This window comes from Hakea prostrata, chromosome 1, assembly GCF_041222555.1.
Source record: "Hakea prostrata isolate BN-2017 chromosome 1, UWA_Hpros_2, whole genome shotgun sequence".
NCBI classification, from domain to species: domain Eukaryota; kingdom Viridiplantae; phylum Streptophyta; class Magnoliopsida; order Proteales; family Proteaceae; genus Hakea; species Hakea prostrata.
In genome coordinates, this window is record NC_142600.1 from 76878627 (window position 1) to 76899482 (window position 20856).

Below are 20856 nucleotides of genomic sequence, written 5' to 3' on the forward strand. Positions count from 1 at the left end.
TTGAACATGTGTTAACCATACAAATTATAATTTTTCCTCTTCATCTGGGTAGAGGATTCAAAGTCGTATTGAACGCCTCCCAAGAGTGGGAAGTTGAATTTAGGGCTTCACATTTCCTTTGGCAATGATCACTTGCCAACTCGGCTATCCCCTTAGGGTTAAATACCAAGAAGGGAAAGAAAAGGATTTTTACTTTTAGAAGTTAAAAATTTATTTTTGTCATGCTATTTTAGATGGATACAAAGACCTTATTCTTGGTGGCTACTTGTTATCTCATCTGTTTCACAGATTTGAATTGTCTGAACTACTCCCAATTACTCCCAATTAACTGCAATTGGACTTCTAACTGCATATTTTCCAGAAACCCAAATGAGTGATCCAAAGGAAGAGCCTGTGGGAGTGGCCTTTCCTCCCTTTGTAACAAAAGTCACTGTATAACTTTGCTTCTCCCCATAATTTCTGAATCTCAAGACCTTTGGTTGAACCATCACGGAAACTCCATTTGGTTCACTTACTTGTATTGTATATCTAGACCATGGGAATCCAACATTTGTCACTGTTCTCTTATATGTAACTGAACTATTCTCTGCAACACCTCCATTGAAGAGCAAAGCAAAAGAAGGGTAGTTCAAGTCACCGGGTTGAGTGGTTCCATTGTCAAGACATGTATAGCTTCCCTTGGACAGCAGAGCAATTTGATAAGATGTATAATTGAGGCCACAAAGATAGTTGAAGTAATCCTCAGTGGAAATATCATAAACTAACCCTGGGTTGGATGCTCTTTCCGGGTCAACATGCCCCGACCCGTATGAAAATGGGTTTGCCGATTCAAAGGAGTTCGACCCAGCATCGCCAATTGGAGCACCCTTACTGTTGAGAGTATGGGCTGTGGTCATCAGGGCCGACTTTATCATTGCCGGCGACCAGTCTTTATGGACAGACTTGAGGAGTGCAGCGAGACCACTGACATGAGGGCAAGACATGGAAGTGCCGGAGATTATGTTAAAGCTGACACTTCTCTTATCACTCTCAAGTCGGGTCGGGCTAACGGTAGGAGGCCATGCAGCCAATATATTCACACCCGGAGCAGTGATGTCCGGCTTGATCACATCCGGTCCAATGGGGCTTGGTCCTCTTGAGGAGAACCCGGCCATAACTGGTGCAGGGGAGCCATAAACAGTCCCTTCAAATATGATTGAAGCTCTGGGATTCTTTGCCAAGGTGATATAGTTCTTGAGAGCTTTGGCTGCTGCAGCTCCCAAAGAAGTGGCTGGCAAGATGTGTGGATCTGCAAATAGTTCTTCCCCTTCATCTTCGCTGTTGACTAGAAGCATTCCAGCCCCTCCAGCTATCTTCACTTGCTCTCCTTTTTCTGCCCGACTGTTCATCCCTCGCTCGCAAATAACAATTTTGCCTTTGACAAGATCAGGAGAGAGGGAGCCATCACTACAGTACTCAGCACCTTGGCCTCCTGCAGTGTCTCCATAAGCAAGCGGCAATTGATTAGTTGGTTTGCCTGAATAGAGAGATGCACCTTTGAAAACTTGTCCATTTCCAAGCTTTACTGTGGTGGGAAAGCTTCTGTCCAGGTAACTTGCAGCAACCGTCATGATCCATGGTGCAGTGTTGGAAACTGTTGATGCAGTGGGACCTGAATTACCGGCCGAGCATGAGACAAAGATGCCTTTCTGAACGGCTCCGAATGTGGCAATAGCCATGTTGTCACTATGGTAAGGACGAGAGGTACCACCCAAGGAGAGAGAAATCACGTCTACACCATCAGCTGCAGCCGTGTCTATGGCAGCTAATATATCAGAGCTTGCACAACGACCTTTACTCCAACACACCTTGTAAGCTGCAATTCTTGCAGTGTATCTCATGCCACCTGCTGTACCTTTAGCCATGCCCAACATGCTTGCCCCTGCAACTATATTACCACCAGCGGTTGATGCAGTGTGTGTCCCATGTCCTTCTGAGTCCCGAGCAGATCGATATTCCAGCTCCTCGTTGATTCTGCCTGCAGCAGCTTCATACCCTTTGAAGAAGGCCCTTGCACCTATTAGTTTGTTGTTGCAATTTGCTGGTGAGAATTTTGTGCCATTCTCACAGATACCTTTCCAGCGAGAAGGCACTGGAGACATGCCAGCAGCATCAAAACTAATGTGTTCAGGCCAAATTCCGGTATCGATGATTCCTATTATCACATCTGAGGCCAAATTGGGAGCTTTCCAAAGTCCTTTCCCATTTTGTAACCCAAGGAACTGAGGTGTATGTGTAGTGTGGAGACTTAGCATGTCATCAGGAGTAGCATAGAGAAAGCCATCAACATTCTCTAAGGATTGGAGGTGTTTGATGGAGAGTTTTGCTGCAAAACCAGAGATGGCAGTTTCATATACATAAAGGAGCTCAGGTCCCACTGCGTCTTTATCTTCTTCATCTTCAACTGAGAGCTCATTGATGGAGTTGACCACTGATTCATACCATCTCATGGTGTCTCCAAGAGAATTATCCAACGCTGCAACCTTGGTTCTGTCCATGTGAATCACATAAGTTTGTTTCTCCACTGTTGCATAGGTAGTTACAATCGCGACCGCTATGGAAACGAGGAACACCTGGAATATCATCATGGCTGCCAAAGAACAAAGTTGCATTAGAACATAAGAAGTGCTCTTATTTCACGTTTAATCTCGATCGCTGCAATGGAGGTCTATGATTTCCATAACAAATAAAACTAGTGTCTAATGAAAACTAGGCACAATTCTATGAATAGTCTATCATAAGTCTTAATGATCATTGTAACAGGCATGATCTTACAAATATGTGCATATAAGAAGCTTGGTGATGATTCTAGATTAAAGAGACTTAATTGAGATGGGTATTCAATTATATATAGGACATGGGAGGTCTTGTACCTCTGAACAATCAGTGACAAGTTGGCAATCTACAACCATTCTATTGGAGAGACAACAAAAAAAATACCCAGAGACAGAGTGTTCCACTAAACACCAAGAGGGAAAACAGGGATGGGGAGAGGGACTAGAGCTTACCAACTTCTTCTTGGGTTCCTTCGTTAAAAGACTCAAACCCAAGTGTAAGTTTGAGAAATGAACAACTGAAGAGGGGTTTATATAGACGCCAGAGCACTTTTTCCCCTTTGAATGGGAAAATTCCAATTAGCAAGAGTCAATAATGAAGATTATCAAACAAAAAGTTAGGGATGAGGGGAGGATGATCTCTCCCTACCGTTTGCTCTAGTAAGTTCGCATCTCTAAACAAAATTAATAAAGGGAAGAAAGCTTCGTACAGAAAATAGAGTAAGATGGATGGTGGGGCTGAACAGAGATTGCATGATTGTTCCACCCACTAGCTTAGGAAGAAGAAAAAAAATGTAACAGTAAAGAAGTGGTAAAACCCAGAATTTAAAATTTCAACGGCTAGGAGTTGGTTTGAAGGGTAAATGCTGGATGTTAACATGGTGTTGTCATTGAATGGTAATATGTTAACACCAAGCATTAACAACAAGCATGTATCTTTTACTGTGTTAAGAACTTGAAACTGTTTATCGACAGTGCTTGTTTTGGGTCTTTGATTTGATTCATTGTGATCTTGATTTATATTATTGGTGGCATTGGTAGGATTAAGTTGACTGGCCTGAAAGAGTAGCCCCAAAGGATTCGAACTAAACTTTTCCCATTAGTCCACATTCCATCCTGTATGTACCAGAGATTTCCTTCATAGGTACAGAATTCTTGTGCTGGATAACCACACCTACCTTCAATTCTGATCTCCATATAGGTCAGATTGCGGATGTAAAAACAGATATTGGGTTAGGAAGCAGGTAAAAAGTGAGAAATTGACCTCAAAAGTCTCTACAATTTAACCTCCCAGGTCTAGATGCAGGTGCTAGAGTTTGAGACCATTACTTTCATCACCACCACCCTTCTCTACGGAACCAATTCAAAAGCTAAAAAACTCTGCTTTCTTTGTTTGGTATATGAGATTAAAACTTCATGTACAGTTCTGTAGCGGGGATTCTTTGAATAAAATGAACGACTGTAACAAATGCCGGCTCAATCTGAAGGAAATTACGTGGAAGCTTCTACAGAATTATTATAAAGCTACATGACTAGAAAATTGATCCCTATGATCTTCATTTTAAATATGCCCAAAAACAATGATGTTTAGTCTGCCGACTGATCATTACACCTCACTGGTTTTCAGGATCAAATTGGTAACATTGAGTTCATACTTGGACTGTACATGCATCTCATGTGGTTGCTTCACTCAATGGAGGAAGATTCTCAAGCCTCAAATGTTTGACTTCAAGGATGAGTTAGCCATCATTGTGGTGCTATGGTTCTGATTATCACATATAGAAATCCAATATCCTCGTTAGAAGCGAGAGGAGGGGGGAGGGGGGGGAGTAGATAAATATGGAGAACTAATCAAGAGATTCATAAGGATTCATTGACAGAGAAGGGTGTAGAATTAATGGCCCCAACAAGTGCTTGTTGGCAGGCAGTGGGTTTGGCAGCAAAGGTTGAATATAAAGGGACCTTTTGAGTTTTGACCCCCACCTCCTTTTTTAAAAGGAAAATGCCTTTCTCCTCTTTTTGCAGTCTATTCATATCTGTTCCTTCTACAAATCTTCTGTGGACCACAGAAGAAAGGCAAGTGCTAACCTGCCAAGGGATGGAAAGCAGAGAACCATAAACTGATTAGACCCAACTGTTGGAATCTCCTCCAGTGACCGACTTCACATCATTGAATTCTCTTAAGTCGACTGCAATGTCTGTTATGTCCATTTAGGTAGAACCCAAGAGCATCTAAGAGGAATCTATGATAATGAAGTAAAGAAGAAAACAAAGAGTTCCCATCTTGAGAAGGTAGTTGAGTTTTAACTTATCTTCCTACTCATTCTTCTCCACATTTTGTGCGATCTGTGCACCCTGGACCATTAGATTCCTAGACTCATTTGATGAATATCTTGAGCCTAGTGGATAAACACTGATCTCCAAAAGATCATAGTGGTCCAGCGGGTATCCACTGTGGTTGATTGCAGTGGATTGTCTAGGAACGGAGGAATAGGTAGTAGAAGTCATAAGCAATTCTTGAAAGGCAGGCTCGTAAATGCAAGAGGAGAATGCTTTTGATCCATGAATGAGACTTGATAGAACTCAATACCTTTTGAGTAATCAAGCCAGATTAAAATTCCAATTTCTCTGTTTGTAGCAATTCTATAAGAGTGATTTAGGTAAGCTGTTGCATCATGGGGATTGATTATGCAATGAGCACAGCTGAAACACACACACACACACATAGTTCTTTTGAATTCAACAAAACAAAGATCGCCTTCCAATGGTTAGAAGTATCTGATGCACAATAACTGGATTCTTTGTTAAACGATGTGATAGTAAACAGATAAGAGTAATTAAATACATTTAATGCTTATACTGCAATCATTAATTCTTCATACTTCCCTAACTATGCAAACCTTCTTCCCCAACTCCTGAATATGTTTGACTAGAATTAGCTGCCCACAATTTACATAACATCTTTTTTTTTCTTCTTTTCCAATGAAGTATGTTTCATGTTTCTCCATCAGCCGAATTAGTTGAACTCTACCTTTTGCGCTTGGACTTCAAAGATGTCACTGATTGAGAGCTAGTGTGCCAATTGCGCTTTCTTTGGTTGATGAACCAGTTGTTAATCTGTTTTAGTTGCAGGCCTGTCTCCTCCACAAGTTTTGCCTTGTCATCTTCCTGTAAATTTCATAGACACACATGCTTATTCAGAACAGTATTGCAGAGAGAATACAGAAATTTGATTATAATGGAGGATGCTAGTCAATATATATTAGAGGAATCAATGAAAAGCAGCCCTAGAGAGCTAATAGGTATTTGGACATTCCAGCTATGGAAAAGGATATCCGTTGGTCTTACAGCGAGTGTATCATCAATGAAGAAGGTGATATAGAAGGTGCTGTTATTTAGAATTAAAATAGGATGGATAAAATGGAGGTTTGTCAAGAGTGTTGCATGATCAATATATTCCTTCAAGGCTTAAGGGGAAATTTTTATAGGGTTATCATATTGTCAGCTATGATGTAGTGTGCAGCATGTTCGAACCTTCAGAAACATGAGAAAGTCATTAAATTGAGGTGGCATCCATGCCCATTGGAGGCCTTCGGATGTGCTAGTATGGAGGAATGATTTGATTCAGCTTGAAGGAACTATAAGAGTCAAGGGCAAGCCTTTTTTTAACCATAGGAGAACTGGTGATGAGTTATATAAAGCTGGTTAGTTGTTGGTCTTATAGAGAAGATCTGTTTAATTTAACTTTAGGGGTTGCAGTAGGAATTAAGTTCTCAGTAACCATTTAGGTGTTTAAATTTAGGAAAATTTAATTGCTTTTGCACTATCATAAGAACAAAAAAAAACCATAAATAGATGCTTACCGTAGGATAGGGCCACTTTGAGTGTTCTTGCCACCAATTTTTCAATACAGAAGTAGTATCACCAGGTAATTTTCCTGCCCTTCTTTTTCTTAATATCTCCTCTCTTACATCTTCAATTCTTGACCTAAATCCCTGCAACCCAGGAAAAATAACTTTATATGGTTCAAACTACTAGTTAGTTGACCTTTGAATTGTAAACTGACAAACCTACAGAGTCTTATGATTTACGTTGTTTTCCTGGTCATAGAGTCGTGAAAATTATCCCAACTGATCGAAGTTGCAGATCATTACCTGTTTGAGCTCAATCTTTAGTTCCTGCCTAACCCTCTCCATTAGAGATCGTTCAGATTCTGTTGGAAGCAAGGGACCAAATCCAGTCATGTCCATCTCATCAGAACCAGTGTGATCTAAACCATCCATCTGCATTTCATCTTCATCATCTGACATTGTTGCTCCTGTTCCTCCACCAAGAGTTGCTCCTGACAAAGCAAACATATACTTCTGTGAGGTATGGTGGAAAATGCCTTGCTTCTAGTTAGATATTCATCAGATTGCTTCCCCAGAAAATAAGGAAATAAAAAGATCAAATTGAAGAAGAATCTCCTATTTCTGGTAGTTCCATGAATTTATACCTCAATTGATCTATATGCTCCAATCAAAAAGCCATGTAGTTGAGCAATTTATCCACCCTATCTCCCTCAACAAGAAAAGTTTTTACCCAAAAGAAAATAAAATGTAAAGATTTCTCCGGGTGCATGTTGTGTTTCTACTGAATGTTTGATTACTCCACACCAGGGTAGCAGAGTGTTTGGACTTTTTTTTTTACTTTGCGCCCAAAAAAAAAAATAGAGGGGCGGGGGTGGCAGCAGCTTTTAACTAGAAGGGTGGATTGGAAGGAAGAAATAATGCTCTAACAACAATAAGTTTATTTCTTGAGGCATCCCCCATGGGGGATTTTTGGAATTTAGAAGACCTCTTTAGAAATCTTTTCCATATTGCACAAACATTTTTGCCCAATGTCACTCAATAAAATAGACTTTTTTGGTGTAGAATATATGATAGATCGACCTCCTTTATTTCCTAATGTTGTTCATTCATTATGTATTCTACGACTATAGATCCGTCAAGTCAATGGCAATCTACTAGTGAATAACAAGCCTCAAGGTTGATATATAAATTTAGGCTCAAAAGTGAAGATCAGTTCTCAACCATTGGATCAACAAATTTGTACAATGGATGTACAAAATTAGGAAATAGAGGAGCTCAATCTTCCCTTTCAAGGGTTCAGTCTTACAATAAATATATACATATGACCAATAAAAATATTTCCATTTAGTATGAGCCCTATTACATGTTTCCAAATAGAGACTATTAAATATTTAAATTTAATGTGCGGTTTGAGTATGGAAGATAGGCAAAGGGAACTGCAAGGTTTGTAAAACTTGTTCAATATTGCTCATGGAATCCAAACTAGAGTGGAGATTATTGGGTTGATTGTGTTTCATATTTTGTGAATCTACATAATCATATATAATTGGATTTATATTGTTCTCGAGAGAGTTTTATAATATGGATATAATAGTGTTTGTGTAGAGATTAGGGTTGTGGTTCCTCTTATATTTTATTTGTGAGGAAACTTAATCATAAGCCTTACTTCTTTTAAGGCGGAGAACGATGTAAAGATTATTGCAAGAAATAGTGGAAATTCTTCTCCAATGGATATTATAAACAATTTGGTCGAACCATAGTAAATTCTTTTGCACTATGGATGATTATATTGGGTTCTTTTTTGTGATTTTGCATTTTAGAGCTTTTAATCCAGCTTTAATAATTTAAAAAATTTTCAATAATGTGTGCCATGTGCATCTAGTTGCAAAGATTCACTAACTATAACCTATATCCGATATTGTAATGCTAAATTCTAATTTAAAATGAAAAAAAAAAAAAGTATTAACATTTTTTTATTTTTTTTGGATCAAGGTTCATCCGGGTCAACTTGCGCGCACCACGACTACATAATCAAGGGAGCTTTTATATAATTAATATAGGTGGGGCTTCGCCCCTAGTCCTGAGGGGATTCAAACTCTAACCTCCTATGTGAAAGCGATTGGTCTTTTGCCAACTAAACCACCCATCGGGTTAAAAAGTATACAATTGTGCAATAGAGAAAATAAAATCTGCCACCATAATTTAGTATAGACTTGTTACTAGTTCTTATAGCATAAAATTGTAGAGCAATTTGCATATATAACCCCTAAAATTTATTACATTACCAACATTCTACATAACAAATCATGTCAGTTTTAAATAGAAAAAGACAGATTTATCTTTATTGAATCCTCTAATAGGTGAAAATCTTGAAAAGGTACCTAAAAATAGTCATGGTTTATCTTCATTTTCTCTCTTCTTTCTTTCTTTCCTTTTTATTTTTTTTTTATTTTTTTTATTTTTTATTTCTTTTGTTTATCCTTGAAAGTCAAAACAAATTTGTGGTAGAGGAGGGCAGTTTGGAAATTCTAAAAATATTATAATAGCAAAGTCATCGCTTAATCCCATTATCCCAAGAGGAGGGATGCAATTGATATATAACTTGAACTAGGGGTATAAAAGTAATAGAATAAATTTTAAGGGATGTAAACATATAGTTTGCAAATTTAAGTATGAAAAATTATCTACATCTAAATTTAAACATTCAATTCACCTACTCTTACAAACTGAAAATCTGATGATAATGAAAATAAATTAATATATAAAAGTCTACTGTATTCAATTAGTAGAGATGAAAAGTAAGTTATAATCAAGATCTACATTACTGAAGACTGAAGTGGAAAGATAAATATCTGAATCCGTAGTCAACAATCATCTGGATATCAAATGCTAGAAAAGTTCAATTTGCATTCTTCCATTACTAGTTTCTCAGGAGACAACATCAACTAAGAGCCTTAGACACCAAACACATGATGGAAGAAATTTCTTGATTATCTATACGAAAATTAATAGGAGTTTTTGAATTAAACAATTACGGTTGTTGGCACTTGGCACTCTCTTTTTTTTTTCATTCTCTCTCCCAACTAACTTGAAGCTCCAGCCTCTCCTACCTATGAAGCATAAAATATACCCTGGTAGAGGTGGTCCCACTCCACCGACCTCTCTTCCCAATTCTCACAAGAAAGTACAACTTACTTTTCCACCTTCCATGGCATCAAACATTTTTTTTTGGGTAATCATGCACCAAATATTTAGAGTCTATTAATTAAAGAGCACAGATTAAAATAAGCATCTGAAACAAAGAACCCACAACGTAATTGTCCTTATCATCGATTTAATCATGAACATTTTCGACATTTCTTGATTAAGATATCCTATGTCAATGAAGAAATTAAATTTTCAGAGAGTACCCGTGAGAGCTTGGAAGGATTGTTCGATTTCACGGCAACCCATGACAGCCTCTACAGCATGAACTCTGACATGTTGTTGAAGGTGTTCTTTGAATGAACACAATAGTAACAGGTATTGTGCCTGCAGTATACAATAAACAACAGCAATGGAGATGATGAAACGATTAGAAACTAATAAACGAAGAAGGAATGAAAAATAAGAGATGGGTCTGTAGATTCTAAGCTGATATACCAAGAAGTTATCAAGTTCCTGTCTCCCATGGGGAGAAACTTGTTGGTGATGATGCTGGGAAGCGTAAGAACGAAGGATATGGTGAGACTGTTCGAGCTGTGCCTCAATGAGTGGTAAATGGTCGATTGGAGTAGCTACACGGAGACACCCAACATGGGCTTCAAGAAGCTGCTCATAGAGAGGATGGGTTGCAATCTCCGCCTTAAGCTGCCGCTGCTGCTCGGCTGAAACCGCCAGTGACATGGATACATCTTCATTTAACCCACCAAAATTGCCTGTGCCACCACCACCACCGCCACCGCCCAACATTCCCAACCCACCTGGCTCTTGCATTCCTTCTTGTCACTTAGAACAAATACAACAGTGGAGAACAACAACAAGAAGCGTAGAAGAGAACGAAGAAAGAGAAATATGTTAGCTCTGAAGAGAGAAACTATTACGGAATACAGAAAGGACGGTGGAGGACCACAAAAGTCCTTATACTTGAAGCCCTGGTGATGTGTTCGAGTGGTGAAAAGAAAAGCAAACAGTGTTTCTGTTTCCTCTCGTTATTGGTTTTCACGAGAAAGGCCCTCTATAGGGATCCGAGACACAACTTTCTGCGCCAGCAGCTACTGCCCAGCTTCAGAATTCACCAGGTGTGGACCATGGACCACAGAGAGCTAGAGCTACAGCTTTAATAGCTCTTTCAAGAAAGCACAGAAGAAGGAAAGGTTCTAGAGAGAGAAAGAGTAAAATTGCAGACAAGAATGCCCTATGAGATTTGCTCTTCCCTCTTTTGATTGATTGCTTTTCTTCTTCTTTTCTCTCTCTCTCTCTCTTTGAAACCTAACAGATTCCCATTGATGATCAGGTTCTGAGTACTTCATCTTATTATTTTATTTTATGTATTAATTGATTGATGATGTGCTAAGACCTGAGGGAAGCTTGGCTGGCTGAGTGGACTCGGAGGAGGTTGGGGGTTGGGTTGAGTTGAGCTGTCACTGATTATGGTTGGGCGTTCTGCTTTAATTAGTCTACTTTTTACGTTTCTCCATTTCAAAATTGAACAGAGCTTTACACTTAACGGCTTAACCCCCGTTTGTTAGAAATTATTTAACGGCTGCTTAGCTAAATTATATTATACATATGGGCCCACAAACAGAATTAGAGATAGATGGGAAATATATTTGGGGCCCACTAACGAATCAGAAGTCCCTTTTGGTGGGATTGGGGAGATCTGAACCGTAGAGCAAATCATGGTTTGATTATTGCATGGACCCCACACCGCCAACACGTTTGGAATGTGTTCTGGTATGCGTTTGGTATACCATCCATGCGTTTCTGTGAAGGGGAATAGCAAGTCCCATGTGTTCAGGTATGCTTTTGGTATTACCATACATGGTGGGTCCACTTTTTCTTTTTTTTTCTTTTAATTTAATTTTATTTATTTTTTATTATTTTTTATGTCTGAGGTTTATCCGTGCCAACTTCGATTACATCCTCAGAGAGAGTTTTGATGTCCGCATGAGGTTCGACCTCTCCATTGAAAAGTATGGATTTTACCACTCTACCAACCCTGCATTGATAGATTATGCTCAATTCACATTTATATATTACATATTTAAGGAATGAGGGTAGAGGTTTATGCTTTTTTAATACATTTTCACTGCATATTAGGAAAGAGATTTACTGGAGACCTCATCTCTAATTTTTCTTATTAGAAGATGTTTCCGTGTCCCTTTTCTGATAATGTGGTGAAGAGGTCTCAGAAGAACATAAATCTCGATTTGGGTTCTTTAGCAAGGAGATTGACTTTTGAACATTAATAAAGTAAATCGTGTGCAAGAATTCATGTAATCATCTCTATTTAGTTGGGACGAGACTAGTCCGCCTTGTTGATCAATAATTCTCATTAAAAGAAGTTTATACGATCAATTTGTATTAACATATTGCAAACAAAGTAGGGTGTTTCTTTGTCACACAATGAAAAGGGGAGCCTGCTTCTTGGCATTGATAAAGTAAAAATAGACCAGAATTCATAACAAACCATTTGTTCGCTAGAATAAAATGGAGTGGAAAGAAAAAATGTGAAAAAATTGTATTAATGAAATTTCAAAAGTTCATTTTGTTTGATTCATTAGAGTGGAAAAATAAATAGGCTAGCTTACTTAAATTATGGAACCTATCAACTCTTTGAAAAATGTTTATAAAAAAAAAAAAATAAAAAAAAGAAAGTCAACTGTTTGAAAAATAGAATTTTTTTTTTACTAATGTGTAACTTAATTTTTTCTATACGTGAAAAAGAAATGTGGGAATCTCATATTTCACATTGTCCGTCACTTTTCTCTCATTAAAACCGACTTCATTTAGTGAAGACAATGTGGGAATCTCATATTTCACGTTTTCCTTCACTTTTCTCTCATTAAAACCGACTTCATTTAATGAAGACAAAGACTTGCTGCTGTTCTTGTTGAATTTTAATTTATTTTCACTAAAAAGTTTATACAATTTTATATTAGTAGTACACACCAAACCAATAATGTGGCAAACCACAATAGGCGACCACAAGACAAGAGAGGGTAGAGAGGTGTCTTTCTCCTTCGCTATGATCCTAACGCTGCGCTTGTTTGCTGGAACAAAGGTGGGATGGGAAATTCTTGAAAAAGTAAAATTTTCTTTTAAATACTAATAGCTTGTTTTGTTGTTTGGGATAGGAAAGTTAGAAATAAGTTTCTTTTAAATCTTAAAACTTGTCTAGTGAGGTGGCAAATCAACTTTTCCACTCCAAATCTTTTTAAACCCTACAAAATGTATGTGATTTTGTAAAAAAAATGTAGAAAAATAAAAAATATGATCCACAATTAATACTTTTCTACAAAATCCTTTCATTTTCTTTTCCTGAATATCTAGACCTGTAAAACTATTCATTACAAGCCAGCATCATAAACTGTAATCCAGGATTAGGGGTATCTTCTTTTTTTATTTCAGAGTTTTTCTCTCACGTTTAAAATGGTTGTTAGATTACAGTATTACAGCCTTCGCCTTCCCTGTTCTTGCAAAAAGAGAGTTTAATGTAAAATTCATTCAAGAACACACCACAGATTACCAAAAAGCAAACTTTTAGTCATTCAGGACATTCATCGAACAGCTGCCGGGTGTGGACAAATAACGCGATGGTTTAACTTTGAACCATCAAATCAGATTGAAAAATAAAAAATTCCAAAAATCTTCCATTTAATTGGTGTGCCTGAATATTAATCACGGAAGAAGTAGGAAATGGTGGAAAAATTATCGTTTGTAGTTTTCAATTTATTTTCGTAGCGGCAAAGCTATTAGGTTGGTTGGCCCCAACCGAATCCTCTCTTCTTCTGCTCGATTAAGATATTACTTGGGTTCTTGGTTCTCCTCCTCCATGGCAGTTGCAACTAAATATTAAAATTGGAAAGCCACCATGTACCAGATTCTTCTAATAAACCCACTGGATTAAAGTAAGAAACACGCGTACACCTCATTCTCTGATTAATAAATCAATTGTTAATGCATATACACTCGCGAGTCTTTCTTTGATAAGAAAATGCGTACGGACATTTCAACATAGTGCGGAGCCAGGATTCAACATTGGAGAAAGATCAACTGGTCAACTACTGAACTTTTACACACGATTTTCTATCCATTGTCTATTTAGTTAAACATTTTCTTTGGATCAGAATCAACTATTGATATTTCACATATGAAAAAAAGGGTCATGGGAGATGTTAGTGCAAGAAATGTGATCTTAGCTCCAAGGTTCGCTCCTGATCCAGTTCCAGCCCTTGAGACCAAAACAAGGTGAAAGTGGGCCGCCTCTGAGAACTGGTAAACCACCTCCGACGATCTAATTAGCTCAGGCCAGCAAATGATAAATTCCATTGAAGAGGAAAGACCCCAAGAGGTCATGAAAATCAAGCTCTTGAGGGGTTAGAATGCTAATGAGTGAAGGCTGGAGAGTGTAGAGCTTACCCCCTGTCTTGGCCTCCTCCCCTCCCTATAAACCGGGTTCATACCTCTTTCGGTGACTTCCTGATTGTAGAGCGAGACAAAAGTCTCTTCAGCCGCCCCTGTGCTTTGGCGAGCAGGAGTTAGCAGAGATCCTATCGTCCCTGGGCTCGAGGAGATCTAAGATCGCGATAAGCATGGGTCTTGTCTGGACATCCCCGCTGGACAGGTGGGCCATCTACCACGTAGGACTCCCGATGTGGACTAGTAGGTCTAGTCCCTCTCATTCGTCCAGAACCGGGCTAACGTAGATTCTATCTGGACCAGAAAGACTCGTGACGATAACAAGAGAAATTTAAAAAAATAGAGAACAGAAATGAGAGTTTTAAAATATTAAAAGGGGGCAAGTGCTAATATCTCACACATAGAAGAAGACCTGATGAGAGATTTTAAAAGTAGACAAAATGAGAGGGAAGTTTCAGAAAATCAATGGTCCCCAAAGACCCTAGGATAGCCTTGTCCCTATATGAACACGAGACCTCTTTGGTCGTATTTTTTATTTTTATTTTACTTTTGGTAATTCAGTCTTTATTCTGAGTGAGGTGGGGACATGTATGTCATGCTACATACTTTGGTCTTATTGTTTCTACGAAGAGATTGTCATTACTGTGCTAGAAGGACATCCACTTTTGAATAATAGGCTACAATCGAATAAAATTAGTCTTAGATTAGAATAAGTTCAAAGTTAAAGGGTTTTGACTTGAGTTGGTTGCACGGAGGGATCCTTTAACGTGTAGAATTCAATCAATAACAATTCAATGTATATTGCCTACCATTGTATTAGAATTGTGGAATGATTCATATTGAAATTGATGGAGATTGCTCTCCTACTAATCTTGAATTTGTAAACCTTATTATGTATAACCCAAGCAAATTCATATTCTCTACATGCGCCAAGAGACTTTCAGACTCGTTCGAATTTCGAAGTGTCTTTCGAGTAGTTATTGGTATTACAAGTTAACAATTATGAAATTCCTAGAAATGTACAAAAATGTAAGTAATTTTAGTATTATAATTTTTAATAAAAAAATTATTAAAAAAATAATAATAATTTCATAAAGAACAGAGTCATTTTAATAATTAAAGTATACTGGAAGTTATCCATTTTTCTTTATCATGGGGGTAAATCATTGCCGGTCAGACTTAAAGAAAACTTTGGCATGGTTTTGAGTTGAGAATTCTTAAGCTATGATAGGATTGTTTAAAATCGGTTTGGGATTGAAAACCTAACCATAATAAATTAAAATCATCATTCAACAATTATTTTCAACCACTTCTCTACAAACCCAAAAAAGAAAGATTTAATTATAAATGGGAAACGAACTTCTATATCCTAATCCATGGATCCATCGATCACTCAGTTGGAAGTCACGATCGAACTCAAAATAGAGAATTTTGATTCACATGCCCATAATTTAATTTTTCCATTTATAATAAACTTTCGGAACTGGATTAGCTACCTGAAGTCATTTAAAATAGAAATCAATTATTGAAACTCTGGGGTTTAGAATTTCTTTTTTGTTAAAAATTTTGCTCTAGAATAAAATATGACGTGGGTTTATGAATTTTGTCTAAAAAATGAATTTTTTTTTAAAAGTCGAAAAATTAGATTTATTTGGATTTCATGGTTTGAAGTTAAATTCATGGTGTTGGTGTGAAATCTTCCTAGATGGTTGAATCGACCGGACCAACTCTGGATGATTCGAATTGGTTCTAATCAAAGTCGATTCTCAGATGAACCTCACAATGAACTAAACTTTGATCTGAATCACAAGCACAAATCATTAGACACGAAGCCAATTAGAGTGATTGATGATAAGTCTTCGACGATCAAGTTAGAATTATATCAATAAGATAAAGGAGCTTGAGTTGCAGAGCTCCCTAGCTCACAATTGCATAGGAGGCAGAAAATTCAGTTCAAGTTCAATACTAAGTGATGAATCTTTCTCCTTCCTACATTTGCCCTATTTATGCCATCTGGTGTTTGAACTGGATCTTGTTATGTATGTAGGCCCGATTCTGTGTGATTGCGGGGGTTGGCAGGGGGCTACGCGGGGGTTGGCAGGGGCCTGTAGCCCCCTCTGGGGACAGAGCTCGCAGATTCGACCTTCGCTCCCTTTGTGCCAAAAATTACTTTGGGGTACCCTATTTACATGTAAATTTTTCATCCAACGGGTGTTTATTGTATCTTGGTTTATGATTTTTTGGTATAAGATGCAACTCTCATCCTCTATAATTAATTGGTTTTTCAATCTATTGAAATTAGTGGATTGTTGGCAGTTGTAGGTTTTCTTCACCTTGAAAGTCTTACGTGTTCTGTGTTTAATCTTTTTCTTCTTTCTTTTGTTGTGCGATTGTTTTTTTTTTTTTTGGGAGAAAGAGAGCTTTGATTAAATAAAGAGAAAAAAAGAAAGAAAATTACATTATGAAGAATTTCTTACCGTTAGCATCATCCCGAACAAAAGTAGAAAGAACTAACAGAAGAGCATCTGCAGCTAGATGGATTTCTTGGGAGGTATTAAGGAAACCTGACAGGAAGTCCGCACAAACGTTAATCTCCCGAACATGATGAACAAAATTACATATCAAAAAACCACCCCTTAACTCCCTAATCTCCTTGATCAAATCAACAACCCTCTAAGATGTAGAAAAATGTCCCTGAATAGATTGGATGGCCACCATGGAATCGGATCGAATTTCTATCATCGTCAAACCCATTTCACAAGCAGTCTCCATGCCACGCTTGATCGCATATAATTCCAATCGAGTAATATTTTTCTCATACTACAACCTGCCAAAGCAAAACCTTACCATGACGATTTCGAGCAATATCTCTGTACCCACCAATGTCTTCCTAACTAGAACCATCACAATTTATAGCCACCCAATTACCTTCTGGCTTGGGCCATCTATGACAAACTGCCTTTGGAAGTTGAAAAATCACCCCAATGTGCCATTGAGCAAAAAAAGGATTCTTGATGGTCATACCAATTCTTGGTGATTTACCCATAACACGTGGGTTCCTTTGAGATGGTACGTGGAGAAGGAGGAAATGCTGATAGAAACAAAATCTAGTTTAGACCTGAGACTTCAACGGTTTTTTTTGTCTTTTCTTTACATAGGAGAGGTTGTCATTATGATAAAACATTTCAGCTCGAAAAATGGCGAAATTCACCCGATTCGACAACGGGTGAAACTTTGGGGGTACTGAAACCAAAATTGACACAATATCGCCAATATTTTCTGCTATATCTTGCAAAAAAATCAATTGATTGTTCAACGCTTTTTCACGAAATATCGCCAAAAAATATCGAGAATTTCACTAATAAAACCAAATTTTCGACAATTTTCAACGAATTATCAATTCCGTTTTTCAATATTTTATATCTCTTCTCTAGAGCTTCCCAAAATTTCTCTCTCCTACTTCTTGCATTCTTGTCATATTTTCCTTTAATTTTCGACATATATCAGTAGATCTTGGTTCATTATTGACTGATATAGCATTGTTTGCGATGATTAAGTAGGATTTTATATAGATCTGAGAGTTTTGTGGAGTTTTTTATATGAGAGGTAATTATTTTTCTCCAAACTATATATTTTTTTTAAAATGCATGCCATTATGTTGTTGGATGGATATGAAATTAAAGTATGTTGAACACCGTAAGTCAATCTACGAATTAACAATATTGGAATTTTTTTCGCAAAATAATTTATTTATTTATTTTCGGGCATCAAAAATTGTATTTTTCTACACTTAAAATGCTTACATGCAAAATGATATATGTATTGTAACGTAATGAAAAAAAAAAGACGTGGAACTCTATGGAATCGAGATATTTTTTCACCCAATAAATAATGATTTTATTTTTAAAAAATTATTAAAACATTAATAAAAATAGAAATAATTATGAAAAATAAGAAAAAATTTGAGGAAAAGGGTTTGAAAATAATGGAATAGCTATGTAAGCATTTTCAAGTGTTGCTCATGTGGTTTCATTGCCAGTTTTGATATGGGTAGCCTTTTTTTTGCCAAAAAATTTTAAATATTCATTTTGTATAAAAAAAATATATTTTGCTAGCTAAGTATATGATTGTTTCTTTGTGCAAAATTGTTCAATGACTTATGTAATTATTTTTTATGTAGCAGCTATCATGTCTAACAGTGGGAGAGGAGCTAGTTCACAGGGTGGACAGCAGGGCCAGGGATAGCCATAGCTATAAGGACAGCCACAGGGACCCACAATGAGGGAGACAACAGATCTAGCATGACAATATTATGTTGCTATTGATGGCAACAAGAGTAGGACAAGATGTAACTTCTGTGGTATAAAGTTGAACTCAAGTGGCATTAGGAGGTTCAAGGCTCACATTACTGACAATTCGAAGGATGTGGCCACGTGTACTAGGGTCCATGCTAATATAGTGAAGGCATTAAGAGTGTACAATCCCCTATAATTTTAATCCATCAAACTATCGTTTCAGGTTTGTAAATCTAGAGTGCTAGTAGAAGACAATTGTGGACAGTCTAAGTTGAGCCAGAGAGTTCGAGAATCAAACCTATGAACTTTTATGAACTAGAAGAAGACACGACCACCCTAATTGATTTCAAAAGGAGAGAGAAAGTTAGTCCAGAATGCATTAAAATAATAATAAAAAAAAGATTTAGGCATACACAAAAACCATTGCTAAATGACTCTAATGCCAAGATAAAGTATAACCTTTGCATAATTGGCGATGCCGAAGTGCAAATCACAAGGATAATAACGTGTTGAGTTAAGAAGACTTTAAAAACCCTATTTTCAACCTTTCCTTCATGATATTTATGGTGGTTGTTTGCAATAATGATGGAAGTAGTGGAAGTTGGTATGAATTGAATGTTTATTCCTGTTCTGCATTATGTTTCCCAACCCCCATTTGGTTTCAAAATGAGCTCAAAATCGAGCATTTTTGTCGCAGCCAGTGGGGGCGGTTGACCAAGGGAGGTCGACTGGCCCGAGTAAGCTTGACTTGTCACCCCCTATCTGGGAGCACAAATTGGGTTCTTTTGATGCTTAGTTTGGTTCCAGATTAAAATTAATTTAGTCTTTATGTTTTCTCGGGTTATTGTGGATTGTTTGCACTCTTAAATTTGTGGATTTTTTAGACATTGGAGATCATTCTTGTCATTGATAGGTGAGGAATACATTATCATGTATTGTGTATTTGATTTGATTCTATTTCTTATGATTGCAAATGTTGTATGTATGATCTTGTAAATTGTTGTGAGATTTTGCACGAACATAAGACAATGTGATATTCTATGCTTATGTTATCATTCAATTTATATTTGAGAATGTTGAATGTGATGAAGTTGGGTGATATGGTACTACCTATATATATATATATATATATATATAAACCAACTCGAGATTGTAGGTTCACCCATTACCCCTAGTGCCTATGTATCCACTTAGGTTCACTAGGTGCATGGTCAACATGTGTCTAGATGCATTGGCTAGTAAACTTTGATGAATGCTACGTTAGATGCATTGGTTAGTAAACTTTGATGAATGCTACTACCCATTCGGCATGAATATTGAAGCCAAGTGACATGTGATTGACAGTGATAGGGTCCTGTTGTCATCCAGCACAATGTCTGATTTTTGTCTGGAGGCACAGGCCCACTATCGTCATGCAAGTGGGAAGATTGCATATGCATAGTGTTGGGCTCATGGTGCTTCAGTACAATGTGTGATTTTTGTAGGGAAGCCACGAGAGCGTCCACCTATGTATATGTGGACAACCATAGGGTTACAGGATGTTAGTATAGCACGATGTGTGATTTTCATAGGGAACAACATTCCTTGGTGAGAAGGATATGTAAACCAACAAGGCACTAAGTATAAGGGAAGGTATCCAATTCACACGTGGCATGAAACATAAATGACATTGCATTGGGTTAAACTTATCCCTAACACACGTCAGTACTCATTGCAAATGGTGTGGTGAGACTGAACCCCTTGACCATAGGATCCCAACATAGGTTACCATTCCGTGAGGGATCAAAGTGATGAGACCTTCCCAAAGGAGACTGGTGTTGTAACTTAATGTGTGTTCGCCATAGAGATTACATCGGTTAAAGTTTAGGAACATATTTGCATATCCATCATTATCTCATCATTTATTTATATATTGTTTATTAATATGTGTGACGGTTGCACGATGTCTGATTATGTTGACCTCACTGAGTTTTTTGGAACTCACTCCTCTCTATATGTTTTTCTTAGATTTTGTTATAGATTACGAGGACATCATTTACTTAGAGAGTTCCTCGTTGGCAGAGTCCTACGAGGGACCAACGGGCAAGGACACCAAGGTACACAGAGAGTTGTGTCCATGCTTGTACTGCACTTATGGAGTCCAACCATTCTGAGGCTGTGGAGATTTCTTATAAGAAAGTAGTTGTCATAATTGCAATTCATTACATTATTTATTTATTTGTTAGGTAGGGGCACTACTTGTACTCTTAACTTTGTTCGATAATATTTAGACTTCCATTGTTAAACAATTTCTTCCTTTCACACTCTGATTTCAAATTCGTTAATTTTATGATTTAAGGATGACTGTAACAACTTAATTAATTGGTACTTTAATTCCTTGCTATTTGACTATGTTATGTGATATTGTATTGTTATGGATTGCCCATGAACTGTGTCTTGTAGTGTTATCACTCCCACGAGTATTCAAATGTGTCCAGAACTAGCTGGGTGGGG

The 20856-nt window shown here is 37.4% G+C and overlaps 2 protein-coding genes across 3 annotated transcripts; both read right to left on the reverse strand.

Moving 5' to 3' along the window:
• Window positions 1-222: 222 nt before the first annotated feature.
• On the reverse strand, window positions 223-3079 carry LOC149030201 (subtilisin-like protease SBT1.1). Of its 2 annotated transcripts, none has more exons than XM_089152417.1 (2): window positions 3048-3079; window positions 223-2629 (listed from the first exon to the last, which is right to left on the reverse strand). In XM_089152417.1, the coding sequence occupies exon 2, from the start codon at window positions 2625-2627 to the stop codon at window positions 315-317; it is 2313 nt and encodes a 770-aa protein (XP_089008543.1). In that variant the 5' UTR covers window positions 2628-2629; window positions 3048-3079; the 3' UTR covers window positions 223-314. The 2 variants fall into 2 exon arrangements, with proteins under 2 accessions (XP_089008543.1, XP_089008552.1); XM_089152426.1 differs by lacking the exon at window positions 3048-3079 and adding an exon at window positions 2913-2936.
• Window positions 3080-4932: 1853 nt separating this feature from the next.
• LOC149030202 (homeobox protein knotted-1-like 7) lies at window positions 4933-10929 on the reverse strand. Its single transcript, XM_089142522.1, has 5 exons — window positions 10088-10929; window positions 9856-9976; window positions 6749-6936; window positions 6458-6589; window positions 4933-5762 (listed from the first exon to the last, which is right to left on the reverse strand). Exons 1-5 carry the CDS (start codon window positions 10418-10420, stop codon window positions 5622-5624), a joined length of 915 nt encoding a protein of 304 aa, XP_088998648.1. The 5' UTR covers window positions 10421-10929; the 3' UTR covers window positions 4933-5621.
• Between the last annotated feature and the right edge of the window lie 9927 nt (window positions 10930-20856).